The following is a 21,040-nucleotide window of genomic DNA, read 5'->3' on the forward strand; positions in this document are numbered from 1 at the left end:
CATGAAAGGGAAGCAGTGGTTGGGAAGGGAGTAAGACACGGTTGTAGCCTCTCCCCGATGTTTTTCAATCTGTATATTCAGCAAGCAGTGAAGGAAACAAAAGAAAAGTTCGGAGTAGGTATTAAAATCCATGGAGAAGAAATAAAAACTTTGAGGCTCGCCGATAACATTGTAATTCTGTCAGAGGCAGCAAAGGACTTGGAAGAGCAGTTGAACGGAATGGATAGTGTCTTGAAAGGACAATATAAGATGAACATCAACAAAAGCAAAACGAGGATAATGGAATGTAGTCAAATTAAATCGGGTGATGCTGAGGGAATTAGATTAGGAAATGAGACACTTAAAGTAGTAAAGGAGTTTTGCTATTTGGGGAGCAAAATAACTGACGATGGTCGAAGTAGAGAGGATATAAAATGTAGACTGGCAATGGCAAGGAAAGCTTTTCTGAAGAAGAGAAATTTGTTAACATCGAGTATAGATTTAAGTGTCAGGAAGTCGTTTCTGAAAGTATTTGTATGGAGTGTAGCCATGTATGGAAGTGAAACATGGGCGATAAATAGTACGGACAAGAACAGAATAGAAGCTATCGAAATGTCGTGCTACGGAAGAATGCTGAAGATTAGATGGGTAGATGACATAACTAATGAGGAGGTATTGAATAGAATTGGGGAGAAGAAAAGTTTGTGGCACAACTTGACTAGAAGAAGGGATCGGTTGGTAGGACATGTTCTGAGGCATCAGGGGATCACCAATTTAGTACTGGAGGGCAGCGTGGAGGGTAAAAACCGTAGAGGGAGACCAAGAGATGAATACACTAAGCAGATTCAGAAGGATGTAGGCTGCAGTAGGTACTGGGGGATGAAGTAGCTTGCACAGGATAGAGTAGCATGGAGAGCTGCATCAGACCAGTCTCAGGACTGAAGGCCACGACGACAAGAACAGATGTTTGAGTTGGAACGGAGAGGTGAGCGTGGCGCACCTGGCCTGGTAGTACTGCGGCGACGCCCAGTTGTTGTACTGGGCCATCTGGCGGTCCCAGTCGCAGAAGTAGCTGCGCACGCCGTCCCAGTGGCGCAGGCGGTCGTCGTCCGCGTTGCGCCTGCGCGCCAGCGCCTCCTCCTGGCGCGCCAGCCGGCGACCGGAGGGCGGCCGCGCCGTCGTCGCGCCCTCGAACAGGCTCATCCCCCACTCTGCAACACAAGGCGCCGGGATCCTGCCAATAAATCTCAGTCTTTTGTTTGCTTCCTCTTCGCGACATTCGTCAGATAGTTCGCCATATTCGTGTACTTCAGTGGTTCTCTACCTTTTGCCTCCTCCTGGCGCGCCAGCCGGCGACCGGAGGGCGGCCGCGCCGTCGTCGCGCCCTCGAACAGGCTCATCCCCCACTCTGCAACACAAGGCGCCGGGATCCTGCCAATAAATCTCAGTCTTTTGTTTGCTTCCTCTTCGCGACATTCGTCAGATAGTTCGCCATATTCGTGTACTTCAGTGGTTCTCTACCTTTTTGCAATCAAGTGCCACTCTCTTCATCTACATGACTACGCTGCAATGCATAATTAAGTGCCTGGCAGAGGGTTCATCGGACCACCTTTAATCTACTTTTTCACCATTCCACCCTCGAACAGCACGTGGGAAAAATGAACACTCTAATCTTCCCTTGCGAGCTCTGATTTCTCTTATTTTATCAAAATAATCATTTCCTTCTATTTGGGTGGGCGTCAAGAAATATTTTCGCTTTCGGGGCAAACAACTGAAAATTGAAATTTCGTGAGAAGGTCACTCCGCAACTAAAAACGCTGTTCTTTTAATGATCACTGTCCTGACGTCAGCTGGCGCCAGTAAACGATGCGACTCACAGGTTACGAGAAGATCGACAGAAGCCAAAAACAGACTAACAGGAAACGCGCCGCCAAAGCCCTCTCGGCCGCCGGTATTTGGATCGCCGCCGCGTCCCAGTTAGTTTTCCAGTCGGTCATCCAGTGAGTCACCGATACATCAGTCGCAGCCCAGACACTTGCAGTCGCAGACCGTCCGAGACACCACATAGCGACCCGAGTAGTGCACATAGTGGACTTTGTACTTCACCAGCAATGAGGCTAACGTGGACTATCACACAGAGCTTGTACCACAACGACTATCTTGAGTAAAATAAACTTTCCATTCTTATGAATAAAGAACCCTGTTAATATAGGAGTGCAATTTGTGTTATAGAAAGAGGATACCAGCCACCAAACAACATCCTCTCCTTGCTTCCTATGGTACAGCTCTACAGAGAAAACGAGACGACATAAAAATTACCACCGTAACTCGTGAAACATATCCGTGGCACTCTCTCCCCCATTTTGCGATCGTATAAAATGAGCTACCTTCTTTGTACTTATTCGATGTCCTCGGTCGCCCATACCAGATGCGCATCCCACACTGAACGCCAATACTCTAGCAGCGGACGGACAAGTGTGGTCTAAGACAGTCGCTTCAGTAGATCTGTTATATTTTCTAAGTGTCCTGCCAATATATCTCAGTCTTCTGTTTGCTTTCCCCACAAAATTGTCTATGTGATCGTTCCTGTTTATGTTATCGCCAACTGTAATCTCTAGGTACTTAGTCGAATTTACAGCTTTTGGATGTATTTGATTTGTCGTGTAACCCTAATTTAGTGGATTCTCTTTAGTACTCATTTGGATGACTTCACACTTTTCATTATTTAGAGTCAATTGCACGACTGCTCAAATGGCTCTGAGCACTAACCGACTTAACTTCTGAGGTCATCAGTCGCTTAGAACTTAGAACTAATTAAACCTAACTAACCTAAGGACATCACACACATCCATGCCCGAGGCAGGATTCGAACCTGCGACCGTAGCGGTCGCTCGGCTCCAGACTGTAGCGCCTAGAACCGCACGGCCACTCCGGCCGGCTTGCACGACTGCAATTTTTCCCATATAGATATCTTGCATAAATTATTTTCAAATTTTTTTTATCTTCTGATTTTTTACTAAACGGAAAACGACAGCATCACCTCCAAACAACCCAAGACGGTTGCTCAGATTGTCTCCTAATTCGTTTATTTAGACAAGGAACAGCAGAGGACCTATAACACTACCTTGACGAACGCCAGAAATCACTTCTGTTTTACTCGATGACTTGCCGTCAATTACTCTGACCCCCCTGACAGGAAATCACGAATCCAGTCGCATAACTGAGACGATACTCCCCACACTCCAGTAATTTGATTTGAAGCCGCTTCTGGGGATGGTATCAAAAGCCTTCTGGAAATCTAGAAATATGGAATCAGTGAGGGCACTCATTACTTCGTGTGAATAAAGAGATAGTTGTGTCTGACAGGTACGATGTTACATGAATCTGTGCTGACTATGTGTTAATACATTGTCTTTTTCGAAGTAATTCATAATGTTCGAACACAGTATATCGACGTCAGTGATTTGTGTCTGTAATTCAGGGAATTACTCCTACATCCTTTCTTGCGTACTGATTGATCTGGACCAGAAAACTTGCTATTATTAAGTCATCTTAGTTACTTCATCACACCGACGATATATACGCGGGCTGTTCAATAACGAATGACCATAATTTTTATGGTCATAATTTCTCGCACTAAAATTAATCTTATGATATTCTGTTAGGTTAATGTGCAACAAACACGCCATAGTAGTAGTTTCATTATTGGGACTCATGGTTCCCGCCTGTGTGAGGCAGGCAAGGTCAGACATATTCAGTATCGCCTACCGCTGCAAAGGAGGTAACAAGCGAGGAACAATATGCGGCTATGAAATTCTGCTTTCGTCTCGACAAATCTTCAGTTGAAGGCTATACTATGTTACAGTAGTCCTATGGAGAGTCTGTTCTTCCCTAGAGCACAGCTCGAAGTGGTTTAACATGTTTAAAGAAGGGAGACAATCAATTTCAAAGGAAGGTGGACCCGGTGCTCCAGTTACTGCTCTTATGGAAGAAAACAACAACACTGCTGTTGTCATTGTGAGAGAGGATCGACGAACTACTTTAAGACCACTTTCTGAAATAATGAATATTTCATTGGGTGCCACATATACGTCGGTGACAGAAAAAGTACACATGACACGTGTTTGTGCGCGATGGGTTTCAAGACTGTTGATTCCCGAACAAAAGGGCATTCGCATGGAGGTCTGTATGCAGTTAAAGTAGATGTTAGAGGAAGATCCGGAGTTTCTTTCAAATGTAATCACTGCTGATGAAACTTGGCTACATAATTTTGATCTAGAGAGCTCAGTGTGGAAATCTCCATCACCAACCAGCAAAGCTCAGTGTGGAAGTCTCCATCACCAACCCCCAAAAAAGCAAAAGTGGTTGCTTCTGCTGGGAAAGTTATGGTCATCTGCTTCTTCGATATTCAGAGAATAGTTTATCAGCATGTTGTACCTGCACACGCATCAGTAACTGCCCAATACTACAGGGATGTCCTGAAAACACTGCAAGTCCATATTAGCCGCAAAAGGCCACATTTCCGTGAAGCACGCTGGATGCTGCACCACCGCAATGCGTGACCGCATATTGCCAATGTTGTTGATGAATGTCTTGAAAAAATCAACGTGAAGTGCATCCCTCACCCTCCCTATGGTCCGGATTTAGCCCCGTGTGACTTTTTTCTACTCCCTAACATGAAGAAGGGCCTTCGTGGAAGGCATTATCAATCATCAGAAACAATGGTGAAGGCTGCGGAGTCGATTTTAAAGGACCTCTCTAAAAACGGTTTCCAGCACGTGTTTGAAGACTGGCAGAAACGGTGGGAGCAAGTGCATCACATTTCAGGGAGACTATGGTGACAAAGGACCATCAAAATTATGAGGTTGAGTAAAGATATGTTGTGAAAAAACATTATGATCATTCTGTATTGAACAGCCCTAGTACTTCTAAGTTAGGCATGTTGGCAGCAGTTCTTGATTAGAATTCTGGAATATTTACTTCGGCTTACATGGTGAAGGAATACAATATTTAGTAACTATATTTAGTAACTCCGCTTTAGTGGCACTATGGGCATTGGTATAATTACCATTGCTATTGGGCAGTGAAGCTATCGAGTGTATCTTGCTGTTGGTGTACTTTACATACTACCAGAATCTCACTGAAACTCCTGCCAGATTTGGAGACTGTCTTCCTCGTTAAAACATATTCAAATTTAACTCGAAAGCGAATCCCTCTGTGTACAAAGCACTGCCATAATTTGTGATATAATTTATTCAATTCTCCGCTCGTTCTGTAGAACAAAGATGAATTGCCAACACTTCCCATGCCCAATCGATACCTCCAGGCTGTTCATCACAACTAGAGCCTGGATTTTTATCTAATTACGTATTATTTTCCTTCACTCCTCGGTACATGTAAATGGCAAATTTTAAGGAGGCGCTGAATTAAAGCCTCCAGAAACTTTTGAAAGAAGAATGGTTAGCACTCAGCTATACTGTCACTTTATTAAACGAACAGATTCAGTCCTAAGCTAACACACTACTTAACCAAAATTATCCTAAGGACAAACACACACACACACACACACACACACACACACACACACACACACACACGCCCAAGGGAGGATTCGAACCTCCGCCGGGACCAGCCGCACAGTTCTGAAAGCAGGTTGGTCTGGTCTTATACAGGATTCCAGTGCAGCATATTATCCCCCTTCTTTTGGCTTCCCTAATCAGATGAGATCGATGACTTCGCTGTTTGGTCTCCTCCCCCAAACAACCCAACTCCATTCCACAAACTAAACTGAAACGCACTGACAACTGAAATACTTGACCTTTTTTTAAGAAATTCTTGTATAATAAATATTTATCGAAAGAATCAACATTTACATTATTCATTACGTGTATTGCTGCAAAACAATGACCGATGGAAACAATCTGCGTTAATCAGGTTATCTCCCTAACCTCATTTTACTTTCCAATTTAGATTTTCCGTGATCACTTCGGTTATTCTTTTCCTCGGACAGAGTATGATAACGAGACTATAATATTTCGACTAGAATGCGATATATTATGTACAGTTTTTATACCAATTAATAATTTTAAAAAATTGGCTACAAACCTTTGAGTTCTGGATCAGCATCCGAACATTTCGCATGGTATCTTACCGAGTTTTCTTTTGGCATTCTACCATGAATATAAGCACCAATCGTTATTCAATGATGGTCTTGTTCATTTCGTGGTACTTCACAAAGGCAATTGTAACTTACTTCGTAATTTTAAAGAGTAGAATACGCTGTTGCATAGGCAATCAGGTACCTGGCCACGTTAGAATCTCAACCATGGAGAATAGAGTGAAGCCGTGTGCACGGAATATGAGAATACGTAGTATCAGCGCGCTGGAAATCGGTTCTTTCTATAGTTCTGTGTTTCTAACCAACCTAAGGACATCACACACATCCATTTCCGAGGCAGGATTCGAACCTGCGACCGTAGCGGTCGCTCGGCTCCATACTGTAGCGCCCAGAACCGCACGGCCACTCCGGCCGGCTGCCGTAAGTCAAACGGATGTCAACTGCGTTTTTTTCTTTTAAAATAGCAACCCCCTTTTTTATTACGTATTCGTGTAGTACGTAAAGAAATATGAATGTTTTAGTTGGACCACTTTTTAAGCCTTGTGATAGCTGGCGCTGTAGTAGTCACAAATATATGGCTCACAATTTTAGACAAACGGTTCGTAACAGGTAGCCTTTTTAAATTAAAATACAGAACGTAGGTAGGTTTGAACATTTTATTTCAGTTGTTCCCATGTGATACATGTACCTTTGTGAACTCATCATTTCTGAGAACGCATGCTGTTACAGCGTGATTACCTACCGGACACCCATCATGTTGGAAGTACATCCCCATTCTGCCATGCAGTGACGCATCTTGTAGTAGCCTAACATCGGTAGAACATGACGTAGGAAATCAGCATAAATTGCACCATTTAGATTGCCATCGATAAAATTGGGGCCATTTATCCTTCCTCCCATAATGCCGCACCATACATTAACCCGCCAAGGTCGCTGATGTTCCACTTGTCGTAGCCATCGTGGATTTTCCGTTGCCCAATAGTGCATATTATGCCGGTTTACGTTACCGCTGTTGGTGAATGACGCTTCGTCGCTAAATAGAACGCTAGCAAAAAATCTGTCATCGCCTCGTAATTTCTCTTGTGCCCAGTGGCAGAACTGTACACGACGTTCAAAGTCGTCGCCGTGCAATTCCTGGTGCATAGAAATATGGTGCGGGTGCAATCGATGTTGATGTAGCATCCTCAACACCGACGTTTTTGAGCTTCCCGATTCTCGTGCAATTTGTCTGCTACTGATGTGCAGATTAGCCGCGACAGCAGCTAAAACACCTACTTGGGCATCATCATTTGTTGCAGGTCATGGTTGAGTTTCACATGTGGCTGAACACTTCCTGTTTCCTTAAATAACGTAACTATTCGGCGAACGGTCCGGACACTTGGATGATGTCCAGGATACCGAGCAGCATACGTAGCACGTCCGTTGTGCATTTTGATCACAATAGCCATACATCAACACGATATCGACCTTTTTCCCATATTGGTAAATGGTGCATTTTAACACCGGTAATGTATCACGAAGCAAATACCGTCCGCACTGGCGGAATATTACGTGACAGCACGTACTTACACGTTCGTGACTATTACAGCGCCATCTATCACAAACCGAAAAAACTGGTGCAACTTAAAAATTCATATTTCTTGTCATACTACACTAATATGTAATGAAAAATGGGGATTCCTATTTTTTAAAAAACGCAGTTGATATCCGTTTGACCTATGGCAGCACCATCTAGCGGGCCAACCATAGCGTCATCTGGTTTCCCCTAGACGAGTTTCGTTCTTTGTAGTTTTTTTCGTTTGATGCTTATTTCGTGAGATATTTGGCCCGGTCACTATCAGTGGACCACCCTGCATATCTATCTCCTCCAGAACTGAGAGTAAAATTTAGTATGTTAGCTACATTTCACACCCATTAAGGCATTACCTAACATGAGCCATACAAAAACTCACAGCGACATCTGTATTTCATCAGAAACCATTCTAATTTCGTATGACTGCTTACTTCATTTCGAAATATCACAGAAAGGTTGATCATTAACGAAACGATAGGCAGTTCAGTATGAAGCTGAAGAATGAGACTCTATGATGAGGTAACAATTTTTTTATTCAGCAGTTTCTTTAAAATTGTTTGAGAAAGATTGTAAGCGGCCACAGTGCGCATCTTGGCAAGGTGGCTCACCGACTTCCGCGTGTGCACCTTATAAAATCCCAAGGCTGTTTCGTTCTTCTAAACTAAATCTTTCGATCATGACTTTTACTATATGAATCATCCGATACCTTTCTTTCGTCGCATTATCGTAATCTTCAACTTTTTTTCAGAATCTCAGTTTTTTACTAATTTCGTCCGGGTTTGCTATTTCACTACTCATTTTATAAATTATGAAAACATTTTAGTGCGATTTTACACCGGATAAGTTGACTCCAAACAGGTAATCACCCTGATATTTATCACGACCCGTTTAAATAAACAGGGTGATACTGTATAAGGCAAAAATATTTTTTAATGTAGCGAATTATTACATAAAATCAGAATTTCATCGATGTTGTCAAAAACACAAAGAATATTTACTTTACTGAAAATCATCAGATACATACGCTGACTACTAGACTATTTGGAGTTGTCATTCGCGCCATAACTGCGAGTAGGTAGTTGCAAGTTAGTTTAGAAAAGTAAAAGTGGTCGGGTATATTTCTCCGAAATTGTTAACTGATTACCGTCATAACACTGCGAGATCAAGAGCCAATTTATGGGCATTATTTTGATAGTTTTGTCGAATATTACTGATGTCGAATCAAAGAGCTGGCAACAAATCAGCGATGTTAAAGTGGCGTTAGCCTTCTCACTTATTTCATCTACATCTACATCCATACTCGGCAAGCCACCTCACGGTGTGTGTCGGAAGGTACCTTGAGTACCTCTATCAGTTCTCCTTTCTATTCCAGTCTCGTTCGTGGAAAGAAGGATTGTCGGTATGCTTCTGTGTGGGCTCTAATATCTCTGATTTTATCCTCACGGTCTCTTCGCGAGATATACGTAGGAGGGAGCAATATACTGCTTGACTCTTCGGTGAAGGTATGAGCGTCTCTGCTGCAGAGCCTTCCACTGGAGTTTATCTATCATCTCCGTAACGCTTTCACGATTACTAAATGATCCTGTAACGAAGCGCGCTGCTCTCCGTTGGATCTTCTCTCTCTCTTCTATCAACTCTATCTGGTAAGGATCCCACACTGCTGAGCAGTATTCAAGCAGTGGGCGAACAAGCGTACTGTAACCTACTTCCTTTGTTTTCGGATTGCATTTCCTTAGAATTCTTCCAATGAATCTCAGTCTGGCATCTGCTTTACCGACGATCAACTTTATATGATCATTCCATTTTAAATCACTCCTAATGCGTACTCCCAGATAATTTATGGAATTAACTGCTTCCAATTGCTGACCTGCTATTTTGTAGCTAAATGATAAGGGATCTATCTTTCTATGTATTCGCAGCACATTACAGTTGTCTACATTGAGATTGAATTGCCATTCCTTGCACCATACGTCTATTCGCTGCAGATCCTCCTGCATTTCAGTACAATTTTCCATTGTTACAACCTCTCGATACACCACAGCATCATCTGCAAAAAGCCTCAGTGAACTTCCGATGTCATCCACAAGGTCATTTATGTATATTGTGAATAGCAACGGTCCTACGACACTCCCCTGCGGCACACCTGAAATCACTCTTACTCTTCGGAAGAGTTCTCTCCATTGAGAATAACATGCTGCGTTCTGTTATCTAGGAACTCTTCAATCCAACCACACAATTGATCTGATAGTCCGTATGCTCTTACTTTGTTCATTAAACGACTGTGGGGAACTGTGTCAAACGCCTTGCGGAAGTCAAGAAACACGGCATCTACCTGGGAACCCGTGTCTATGGCCCTCTGAGTCTCGTGGACGAATAGCGCGAGCTGGGTTTCACACGACCGTCTTTTTCGAAACCCATGCTGATTCCTACAGACTAGATTTCTAGTCTCCAGAAAAGTCATTATACTCGAACATAAAACGTGTTCCAAAATTCTGCAACTGATCGACGTTAGAGATATAGGTCTATAGTTCTGCGCATCTGTTCGACGTCCCTTCTTGAAAACGGGGATGAACTGTGCCCTTTTCCAATCCTTTGGAACGCTACGCTCTTCTAGAGACCTACGGTACACCGCTGCAAGAAAGGGGGGCAAGTTCCTTCGCGTACTCTGTGTAAAATCGAACTGGTATTCCATCAGGTCCAGCGGCCTTTCCTCTTTTGAGCGATTTTAATTGTTTCTCTATTCCTCTGTCGTCTATTTCGATATATACCGTTTTGTCATCTGTGCGACAATCTAGAGAAGGAAGGTGAAGATGTTTTGTCTAGTTTCGGAGGAGGCAAACACAAAAGGGAAAGGGTCTATTAATCGTCGACAGTTCAAACGTACGGAGAGTGGTGGATCCCCTTAGGGAAATGGGGCCAAGGGACAGGAAAGGACATCAGGCACTCAGTGCATATGCCTGGGGCCTCTCTCAGCGTGTTGAAGAGGCTATTCCAGCACCCATTGATGGGAGTTTCAACGAAGCTCGCAACTTGCAGCGTTGGCCCCAGAACTGATCGTTGCCCTTTGGTTCTGAGTCGAGTAGAAGGACTGAACCAGAAATTGTTGATGTTTGGTTTGTGGTACGCTCAACTGCGCAGTCATCAGCGCCCGTACGAAGTCCCAATCTTTACGCAGTCCAATTTAGCCACATTCACAAATGATGATGAAATATGAAATGATGAGGACAACTCAAACACCCAGTCCCCAAGCAGAGAGAGAGAGAGAGAGAGAGAGAGAGAGAGAGAGAGAGAGAGAGAGAGAGAGGGGGGGGGGCGAGGGGGAGAGAGACAGAGGGGGGAGGGGAGAGGGGGAGGGAGAAAGAGGGGGGAGGGGGGAGGGGGAGGGAGAAAGAGGGGGAGAGGGGGAGGGAGACAGAGGGGGGGGGGAGAGGGTGAAACCCTCGCCGGCGATCGAACCCAGGACCCCATGACAGCAATGCTGGCCGCTAGACCACGAGCTGCGGACCTGAACCAGACTTCAACAGTTCTGTGACAAGCTGGCCTGCGACTTCTTAGACTTGTACCATACGGCTGAGAGCCGCAGGGACCTGCTAAATAGGTCACGTGTGCAGTACACATCAAAGGCTGCTATTCAGTTAGCTGACTGTGTGTGGGGTGCCCCGAAGTGTGTTTTAGATTAGGCGACTCTCCATCCAATCCACACAACGATAGCTCGAGGAAATCCAGAAGTATCAATGTAAGATCGAAAGAAATGTCTACCACAGTTGGGAGTATTTAAGTCCTAAGGTAAACTGCCGAAGCATTCGCAACAAAATGTCAGAGTTTGAAGCACTCATTAAAGGAATTGAAGCTCACATAATACTAGCCGGTTGAAACCTGAAATCGACGGCAGTGAAATTTTTGGGGAAAATGATTATGGATCCCTCCACCGCCCACCAGACTCATCTCCTGATGCAACCGAAAACTGTAAAGAAAACATCAGTTCACTTGTATGGAAGTTCCCCTATCATACTGTAATCATCAGTGGAGACTTTAATCATCCAACAATTAATTAAAACAATTACACTTTTGTTAGTGGTGGGCGTGACAAGATATCGTGTGAACTTTACTAAATGCCTTCTCTGAAAGCTACCTGGAACAGATAGTTAGGAACCTCACTCATGATGGAAAAATATATTGGATCTAATGGCAACAAATAGAGGATGTCCACATCGAAACAGATATTAGTGACCATGACGTGGTTGTGGCAACAATGATTACCAAAGTACACAGGACAACTGTAACAAGCAGAAAGATACATATGTTCAGTAAACTAGATAAAAAATCAGTAGTGCCATATCTCAATGAGGTACTTGAAGTTTTCAGCACAGGGCAGGAGCATGTAGAGGAACTCTGGCTCAAGTTCAAAATAACAACAGTTTACCATGCTCTGGGCTACAGACAGAGAAATTCTGAATGAAATGCGTTTGGCTGTTAAGAGAACAATGCCTGATGCCTTCAATGACTACGCGATCTTTCACAGAACCCAAGGAAATTCTGGAAGTATGTATAGGATGTTAGTGGCAGCAAAGGTAGTGTCCAGTCTTTAACGAACGAAATATGAACTGAAACTGAGCGTAATAAGCAAAAGCTGAAATACTTTAACTCCGTTTTTAAATGTTGCTTTACAAAGGAAGATCCAGGAGAATTTCTCCAATTTGATCCTCGTACCATTGAAAAGATGAATGAAACAAGTATTAGTGTCAGTGATGTTGAGAAACAGCTGAAATCGTTAAAACTGAACGTCGAGGCCCCGATGGAATCCGTATCATATTATATACTGAATTTGCGGCTGAGTTTGCCCCTCTTTTCACTGTAATCTATCGTAGATCCCTCGAACAAAAAACCGTGCCCATTTGTGGGAAAAAAGGCACAGGTCGCACCCATCACCAAGAAGGGTAGTAGAAATGATCCGCAAAACTACCGTCCAATATCCTCGACATAAAATTCTTGCAGAATCTTAGAAGAGCATATTCTGAGCACAAACATAATGACGTATCTTGGACAGAATGACTACCTCACTGCCGACCAGCATGGATTTCGAAAACACCGATCATGTGAAACTCAACTCGCACTTTTCTCACATGACATACTAAAGAGGCAACTAAGTAGATGCTGTATTTCTTAATTTCCGAAAAGCTTTTGACTCAGTACTGCACCTATGCTTATTGTCAAACGTTCAGGCATATGCGGTACCAATAGAAATTTGTGACTGGATTGAGGACTTCTTTGTTAGGGAGGAAACAGCATGTTATCTTGGATGCAGAGTCATCGTCAGATTTAGAAGTAATTTCGGGGGGTGTGCCTCAGGGAAGTGTGTTGGGGCCTTGTAGACAATGTTAAGAGTAAAATCAGGCTTTGTGCTGATAATGCACTTATCTATAAAGAAGTACTATTGAAAGAACCTGGACAAATATTCAGCCACTACTTGATAAGATTTCAAAGTGGTAGAGAGATTGGCCACTTGCTCTAAATGTTCAGATATGTAAACTTTGCACTTCACGAAACGAAAAAAATGTAGTCTCCTGTGTATAATGAGTCATTGGTGGAACCGGCCGACTCATACAAATTCCTGGGTGTAACACTCTGTAGGGGTTTGAAACGGAATGATCAGATACGCTCAGTCGTGGGCAAAGCAGGTGGGAGACTTCGATTTATTGTAGGACACAGGGGGAAGTGCAGTCTGTCTACAAAGGAGATTACTTTAAAAAAAATCACTCGTGCGACCGGTTCTAGAATATTGTTCAAGGATGTGGGACTCGTACCAGACAGGACTATCAGGGGATGTTGAACGTACACAGAAAAGGGCAGCACGAATGGGTCACAGGTTTGTTTAATTCGTAGGACAGTGTATTACAGATACTGGAGGAACTGAACTGGAAGACTCTTGAAGATAGACGTACACTATCGCGTTAAAATCTATTAACGAAGTTTCAAGAACCGGCTTTAAATAATGGCTCTTGGAAGATGTTACAACCTACTGCGTATGGCTGACATAGGGACCATGAGGACAAGATTAGAATAATTACTGCACGCACACAGGCATTCAATCACTCTCCGCGTGCTCCAACTGAACGGCAAGAAACTCTAATAGCTCGTACAATGAGACGTACCCTTTGCCATGCATCTCACGGTGGTTTGCAAAGTACAGATGTGGATGAAGATGTAGACCAGCTAATTTCAGATCTTGAAGAAACTAAGTCTACCGCTGGACGAATGCTGCCATTCCAAAAGATAAGTACTGACATGAAAATATTGTAGCTTCACAATATTATCGTTATTCATTGTTAACATTTAAGAATCTTCAAACCCTTTTTTTTGCTAAATAAGGTGTAATAAATTTAAAAGATTCACAGTGAGTGAAGACTCTTCCGCTTTAGCTGCCTACGGTGAGGCACTGTTAACTGACATGCAGTTTTTCAGAATAGGATTTTACTGACAAAGGGGAACATTGATTTGTAAAATTTTTTAAAAATATTTGTTGAATGTGCATTTAAAAAACTGGGTCTACGTCTGCCGGAGCAGAAACATATTACAGGAATTCTTTTACTTATTTTACGCTTTTCATTATGGCGTCCCAGCAAAACAGGCTTGGTTAAGTAATGTTACTTTTACTTTCGTGGCACTTGCATTACTGTAGCAAAACGGTCAGTCATATACACTGCAAGTGGTTTCTTGCCATAGGTTCACTCTTTTTCATAGTTTTCCATCACAGGAAATCTCATGATTCATGGTATCAAACTGTCAAACTGGGGATGAATGTTTGCCAATATGAGTTTATAGTAGAACTAGTCCGTAGCACTGACATTAACAAACAATCAGCGGTTTTACATTTGCTTAATGATAAGTGATTCAAAACGCACCAGTACTTCGGTGGGTTGCTATTATTTAGCATCGTAGAACCCGTAGACTAAGTTTTTTACACACTTTGGACTAAATTTTAATGGTTGCATGATAGCTAACTGTCTGACTGAGGGCTAAACATGTGAGCATTTCACAGTGTCACAGTTAATGTATGTTCGACATATATTTTTAAGAATTTTTATAAAAAAATTCCCTCCTTCACTTTCTTAATAAAATTCTATTTTGAAAAACTATATTTCAGTTAATAGTGTATCATCTGAAGATGCATCTGTAACGGTGCGGAACTGCTTGTGTTCCCAATAGAGGTCTACTAAACAGCTAAAGCGGCTTGAAGAGACATCATTCGCAGTGAATCCCACAACTTCTAAGACCTGTTTTTTGTTGCTGTAGGAAACGGATTGAAAACTTTTAAATATTAACAAAGTTCTTTTTAGCTGTGGTTGTACTGTGTATAAAATAGTATGAAATATCGTTATTCGTGTTGCAAAATAGTGATGATCCTTAAAATTCACGTTGTGATTTTGTTCGATTATTGGTTGGTCATCTATTGTCTGTGCATGTTGTAAGCAGATATAATATGTAGTGCTGAAAAGGAAACGCTCCGATTTTTTATATCAAAATTCTACGAGGTATTTTAATTAAAACTACCATTATTAGCTTTGTACATCTTTGTTCTTGACGTGTACATATTTACTTCTCAGCATATTCACCCTGGTGACGAACACATTTCTCCCAACGAGAGGCCAGTTTGTTGATAATCTCATTGCAGAATGATGGACTTTGTTGGCGCAGCGACAACCTGACTTCTGCCTGCACCGCTTGGTCACCGAACAGCTTACACTTAGTCTCCTCCTCAAACCCCTAACTTATTTGTCGTACCATCCACAACCGATCTAATAATCCCATCTCCTATGATTTCATCACCAACATCGAAGTACCATTTGCACCTATATTACTGCCACTGACCTCAACATCCATAATAGATCCGCTGTTGAATTCCAACTGTGGTACCAGTTTGCTCAACCCCTCCAAGGTAAAATTGTCTCCATGTAACAGCGTACCTGTCCGAAAGCAACACAATCTCAGATGTCGTCCTAACATCACCCAACCTCCTTGGACACCCCACTGCACAAGTCCTCGATCCAACTGGAAATGATCACCTACCTGTCCTCCTCGCCATTTCCTACACACTACTCCATCTCCATCCCCATGCACCCCATCCAAATGTTATCAATTACTACTCCCATACCAAATGGAATGCCTACCAGGAATCCTGAAACAGACCTCGTAAGATGCTATCTCCGCCTATATCGCTATTATATATATCCTCAACGCCCCACGCTCCCCCACAAGCTGCACTCCTCCGTGAATCCCATCGCTTACGTCAATCCTCCCTAAAGGCTAGTGGCTGGGAACCGCTCAAACACCTCTGGTAAATACAACGATACATTAGAAATTTACTCAATATGGAAAACGCCGGAACTAGCACTAAACATGCATCAGACTCAACGCTACACTCCCAGTGAACTCTCCCAAATACTAGAAAACATTCCACCAACTTACTGGCACCCATCCCATCCCTCATTACCCGATATTTCACAACGATCGACCCTTACCTGACGATCTGAACAAAGCAAATTACTTTGTGTACTATCTCTCAGGCATCTTCCCTATCCCTGCCGACCCTCACTTTGACTGCTCCCAATTCCCTTCTGTCCCCGAATACACAGATACCACAGTTCCACCCCTGGCCCTCAGCTTCTGGTACTTCAACATGCCAGAAACGCAATTAAACACACCAGTCACAGCACAGGACATAAAACCAGTACTTCACAGGAAATACAAGATGTCCGCTGGTCATGACTGAACTACCTATCGCCACCTCAAAGAATGCCCTCTCTCCTTTCTCATCACCTTTGCAACCCTGTATACCACCATCCTCTCCAGAGGCTACCATCCCCACCTGTGGAACGCCTCCAAAATCCTACATTTTCTCAAACCAAACAACCCCCCCACTGATACCTCCCTCGTTCTGCCTCACCTCAGTGTTTAGCGAGGTCTTTCAATCAATCCTCTCCTGACACATCCACCATCTGCTCCCACAGCATCTGTTTTCTATTACCCAATTTGGCTTCTGTCCCTCCTTTTCTGCTGATGATCAACTTCTGAACCTCACCCCGATTTCCTATCCCAACAGCTCAACAACTGTACATCCGCCATTTTTGTCTCCCTTGACCTAGAAAAGCACGCAACCATGTAGGACATTCCAGTCTCCTTTCCAAACTCAAGAGTTATGCACTTACAATCAATTATTCCTGTTTTATTGCGTCCTTCCTCTCCAATAGGCCGTCCTATGTGTTTTTACCATCACCAATTCCCGTACCTTCCACCCCACTGCAGGAGCGCCCCAGGGATCCTCCCCTCTCCTTTACCTCTTATACACTGCCGATGCCCAAACCACCTCCTTCAGTATGCTGATGACATCACTTTGCTCGCCCTCTATCCTATGATCCAGAAATCACAACAATCCCTCTAAATCCAGCTGAATCAATTTACCTCCTGGTGTAATCAATGGCTCATTAAAGATTAACCCCTTGAAAACGCAGGTAATAGTTACAGGACACACCATCTGGAGCGTCCATCTCCAGGATTTCTATTTCACAATTTACGACCGTCCCATCCAGCTAACACGCTAAAATACCTTGTCTAACCTTCCAACAGCAACTAATGTAAAGATCTCACCTACCAATCACGCAACAGAAAGCCCAAAACAGACAAACTATTAACAGGCAAAACGTGGGGACTCCACCCCTCCACAGTCCTTCACACATAGAAACCGCTGATCTGCCCTATCCTTTGCTATGCAAATGTTGCACGGATATCCGCCCCTCCCAAGTTCTAAATGTCCTCCCAGATACTTGGATGCCTTGCTTACCGCCACGCTTTCTGCATCCGCTATACCTTCCCCCACAAAGATCCTTTAACTCAGTAAATTCCGATATCTCCTCACTAACACTGAACACTTTTGAATAACCTACGCCACACGTACACCCGACTCCGACAATCATACCGTGTTCCCTCCCCTTTGCAATCCTAGTGTGCTGCTACATCTCACACATCCCACCAACCCTCTACCTGCACGCCCTCCACATCCTCTCGCAAAGGAATTGCAACCGTCTCCCTCTCCCGGACCACGTACTCTGCCTCGACATACATCCGTCCTACCAACACTGAATCCATGAAGACATCATTACATTACTTCTCTCCCCCTATTAACATCACCTTTTAAAGTAATTTTAAATTCATAGTACATATGTCTCCTTGTTCTTTTCTTTTAGCATCTAAGTTATAAGTAAATTCTACTGGCTGAAGAGTGGGTTGTTCGTGCTTCTGCCAGCCGCCCCGCCCTCTAGGTTCACATGGGGGTGAGGAGGGAGAAATAACAATAAAGGAAAAAAAATAGTCCAGGCAGTCAGGGGTTTTTACTCCTGACGACAATGGCAGATACAGTCATCGAAAGCTGAAGTATTTTATTCGAACTCATATGGCTTGGGTACCAAGAAAATTTTATTGACATTTGAATTATGTTCCTATTCTTGTTTTTCCTTTGAAACTGCGTCTAAATTTCCTTGCTTAGCTTGGAATCTGTTTAATGTTGTCATAGTTACAACTGACGTCACAGCCAGCTAAAATAAGAAACTTATTCGACTGTCTCATCAACAGCAGTTTTTGATCTACATGGGTAATTTCCTGTTAATGTTATTACTTGCGTGTTATTTTTAAGAGCAGCAAATTTTAGTCAGACCAGATCTGACTCACGAAATTACAGCGAAATCCAGACATTTAGCTGCTTACAGGCGTTGATAAATATCAACGTGGACAGTTGAAAATGTCTGCTCCGACCGGGACTCGAACCCGGGACATGTCCGAAAGCACAGATATCTTCATATAGATAAGGCTTACCGGCTGATGATCTTCTTCAGTGCGGATGCACTCACATTGCCCGAACTCTTACGGGAACCGGTAGATTGACTACCGAGAGTAATGTGTATAGTGGGCAGAGGCACTACAAGTGTAGTGTGTGGACAGTAAGTTGGACGTGTGGGTCTCACGGGGAGTTTGCAAGAGATACTCCCCTGCAGTCGCATTATCCTCTGTGTCGTCGACGGCTCAGTCGGAATGACCGTCTGCCATGTAAGCAGGAGATCCCGGGTTCGAGTCCCGGTCGGGGCAGAGATTTTCAACTGTCCCTGTTCATATTTATCAACACCTGTAAGCAGCTAAAGGGATGGATTTCGTTGTAATTTCATTCTTCGAGAGCTGCAAGATCACCAATGGTATGTCCCAAAGAACATATTGTTTATTATTGACGAATTGAGGCTTGCTCTCGTTACCTTCAATGAAACTCAGCATTTGCACTTTGATTGTAAGCGAACACCGGAAATTCTATTCAGGGAACTACGACTGTGTAAGTACTGTATGTGTGAATATCCACGGGGTGTAACGGGTATAAGTACAGATCGTACAGATCACCGAGAACAATGTACTGAACAACATTACACCGGTATTTACTTCATTTGGGGACAAATAATTATGCCTACTGCGATTAGTACGTTTTAGGTTAGTTAGTACCTCCAAGTACGTGTAGCAGAAGCAAGCCACTGATATTTATTTTCCTCTGGGTAGCAGGTCAGGTAATAGTATCGTGGACGCATGGATACAAAACGGAGAGACTATACTGACGGGCGTTAGTCCACTTTGTGGCAGGAAACATCAGGCAGTAAATCATGTGATGTGTTCCCAGGAAGACTGTTACACAGAGAGAAAAAAAAAGAGACTAATCCACTAAAGCGGGTACATATTAAGGTAACAACGATCTCAATATCTGTACGTATACCCCTAACACCCTGTACTGATTCAAGAAAATGCTTATCTCTATACGAAACAATACCTCATTTACGACTCTTATGATCCCGCTTGTTATTAAACGATTTGTGCTTACGTTTCTTTTGGGTTCAAGGCTCCAGGAATGTAGAACTCTGCGTATAAAAGATCTTGCTTAATGGGAGGATAAACATATTCAAATTTTGAAATCATTTTTACTTGGTTTTTGCTACTTCGACCTGGTGTACGTCTCTTGTGTCACTTGTACGGAACAAATTTAATAATGTGGCAAGTTTGTTTGAATGGGCAAAACGAATATTTCAATACTATAGATTTTTCACGTTTTAAAAACAGAGCGTAAAGAAGATTAGGACTTTTTCAATGACACGTGCAATCCATACAACTTGTTACTGGCTCTATCTAAAGTTTCAATTATTTATCTACATAACCCATCAAATTTCTAATTATTGTGGACCTCCGCTTTGGACCCATTGGCAGGGAATTTGTGCGAAACACAAAACAATCCTATGTTTACATGAGATATACGAAAGACGCTGTGTGCCGATAACACCTGTCCCTTTCGTTCCGAAATGCACGCCCAGTTGGTGATGGGGCTCCTCTAGAATTAAATGAATCCAAATCCGCCGGCTCGCTGTGACCTACGGGGAAGTGCTCTGCCGACCGACCGCTGATTGACCCGCATCGTGGTGTAGTGCAGGAGAGAGCGCAGCCACAGCAGACTACCTCGCCGGTCGTACAACGCTGCTGAACGTGCATCGACTCCCCTCCAGACGCGGCTGCGCGAGACTTCCTCGCCGTGCCCCACCTGGTCAGACGGTCCAGCAGTCTGCGCCCAGCACGCCAGAGGGCAGCACACGTGTCCAGCGGCGAGCATGTCGCAGGCAGCGTGCGGTGAGTCAAGAGTGTTTACGTTCACTCGTGTCTGCTCCGCGAGCAACGCTACGGCTGCCACGTCAGTGATTGTTCATATTGGGCCTCAGGTTAAAGAGCCAGGGGTCTAACAAACTGGTGTCTTTGCGTCTTCAGAGACTGAAGCACAAGAAATCTCGTACTCCAGACTACATTTTTAAAAGTTTATTTTTTTCGATTTTTAAGATTGTTTCGAGATGTTATATTTACGGATGGTTCTAAGTTGTGGAATATACCCGTTTGTTCACTTATTTTTCTACATACGGTCTTCAGAGTCCGCCTTCCAGAACAACAAACAAATTATGAAGCTGAGAGATAACAGAGTTTAAACTAAAGGTACTTGAGCTGGTGAGAAGCCGTCACAGTAGTACTCCAACTCTCTGTGCCCTGCAGTATGTACAGCAAATGTATCCAGTACTTCCACCAGGTGAAAACTCTGTCGGGTACCGGGACATATCGGGATGTGGGGAAACTATGCAGCCAAGGAGGCGAGTTGGTTGGGCGCTGCGATCCGCCCAGCACATTTTCCTCACATTGTGCGGCAGAAGGATCACGTGTGAGCGGGGACGCGATTGGATAGAGGTGTTAAACACACGGTTTCCTCATCCGGCAGCATGATCCACCAGCACTGGACGCTTGCTGTACATCACTTT

At 43.5% G+C, this 21,040-nt stretch overlaps 2 protein-coding genes across 6 annotated transcripts in view; one reads left to right on the forward strand and one right to left on the reverse strand.

Annotated features, from left to right (window-relative positions):
- The window catches only part of LOC126284460 (trichoplein keratin filament-binding protein), a 713,651-nt gene that overhangs the window by 104,150 nt on the left and 588,461 nt on the right, over positions 1-21,040 (reverse strand). For 4 of the 5 annotated variants that reach the window (XM_049983385.1, XM_049983387.1, XM_049983386.1 and 1 more), the window contains one exon: positions 980-1,190. In XM_049983385.1, the coding sequence (XP_049839342.1) occupies positions 980-1,190 (211 nt within the window). Of the gene's footprint in view, positions 1-979; positions 1,191-1,303; positions 1,388-21,040 lie in introns of all 5 variants that reach the window. The other variant, XM_049983384.1, reaches the window with a different exon arrangement.
- The window catches only part of LOC126284463 (peptidoglycan-recognition protein LB-like), a 201,816-nt gene continuing 201,086 nt past the window's right edge, over positions 20,311-21,040 (forward strand). The window contains exon 1 of the mRNA XM_049983399.1: positions 20,311-20,369. Coding sequence (XP_049839356.1) covers positions 20,351-20,369 — 19 coding nt within the window. The 5' untranslated portion in view covers positions 20,311-20,350. The remainder of the gene's footprint in view (positions 20,370-21,040) is intronic.

The sequence above is a fragment of the Schistocerca gregaria genome, chromosome 8 (genome assembly GCF_023897955.1).
Source record: "Schistocerca gregaria isolate iqSchGreg1 chromosome 8, iqSchGreg1.2, whole genome shotgun sequence".
NCBI lineage: Eukaryota > Metazoa > Arthropoda > Insecta > Orthoptera > Acrididae > Schistocerca > Schistocerca gregaria.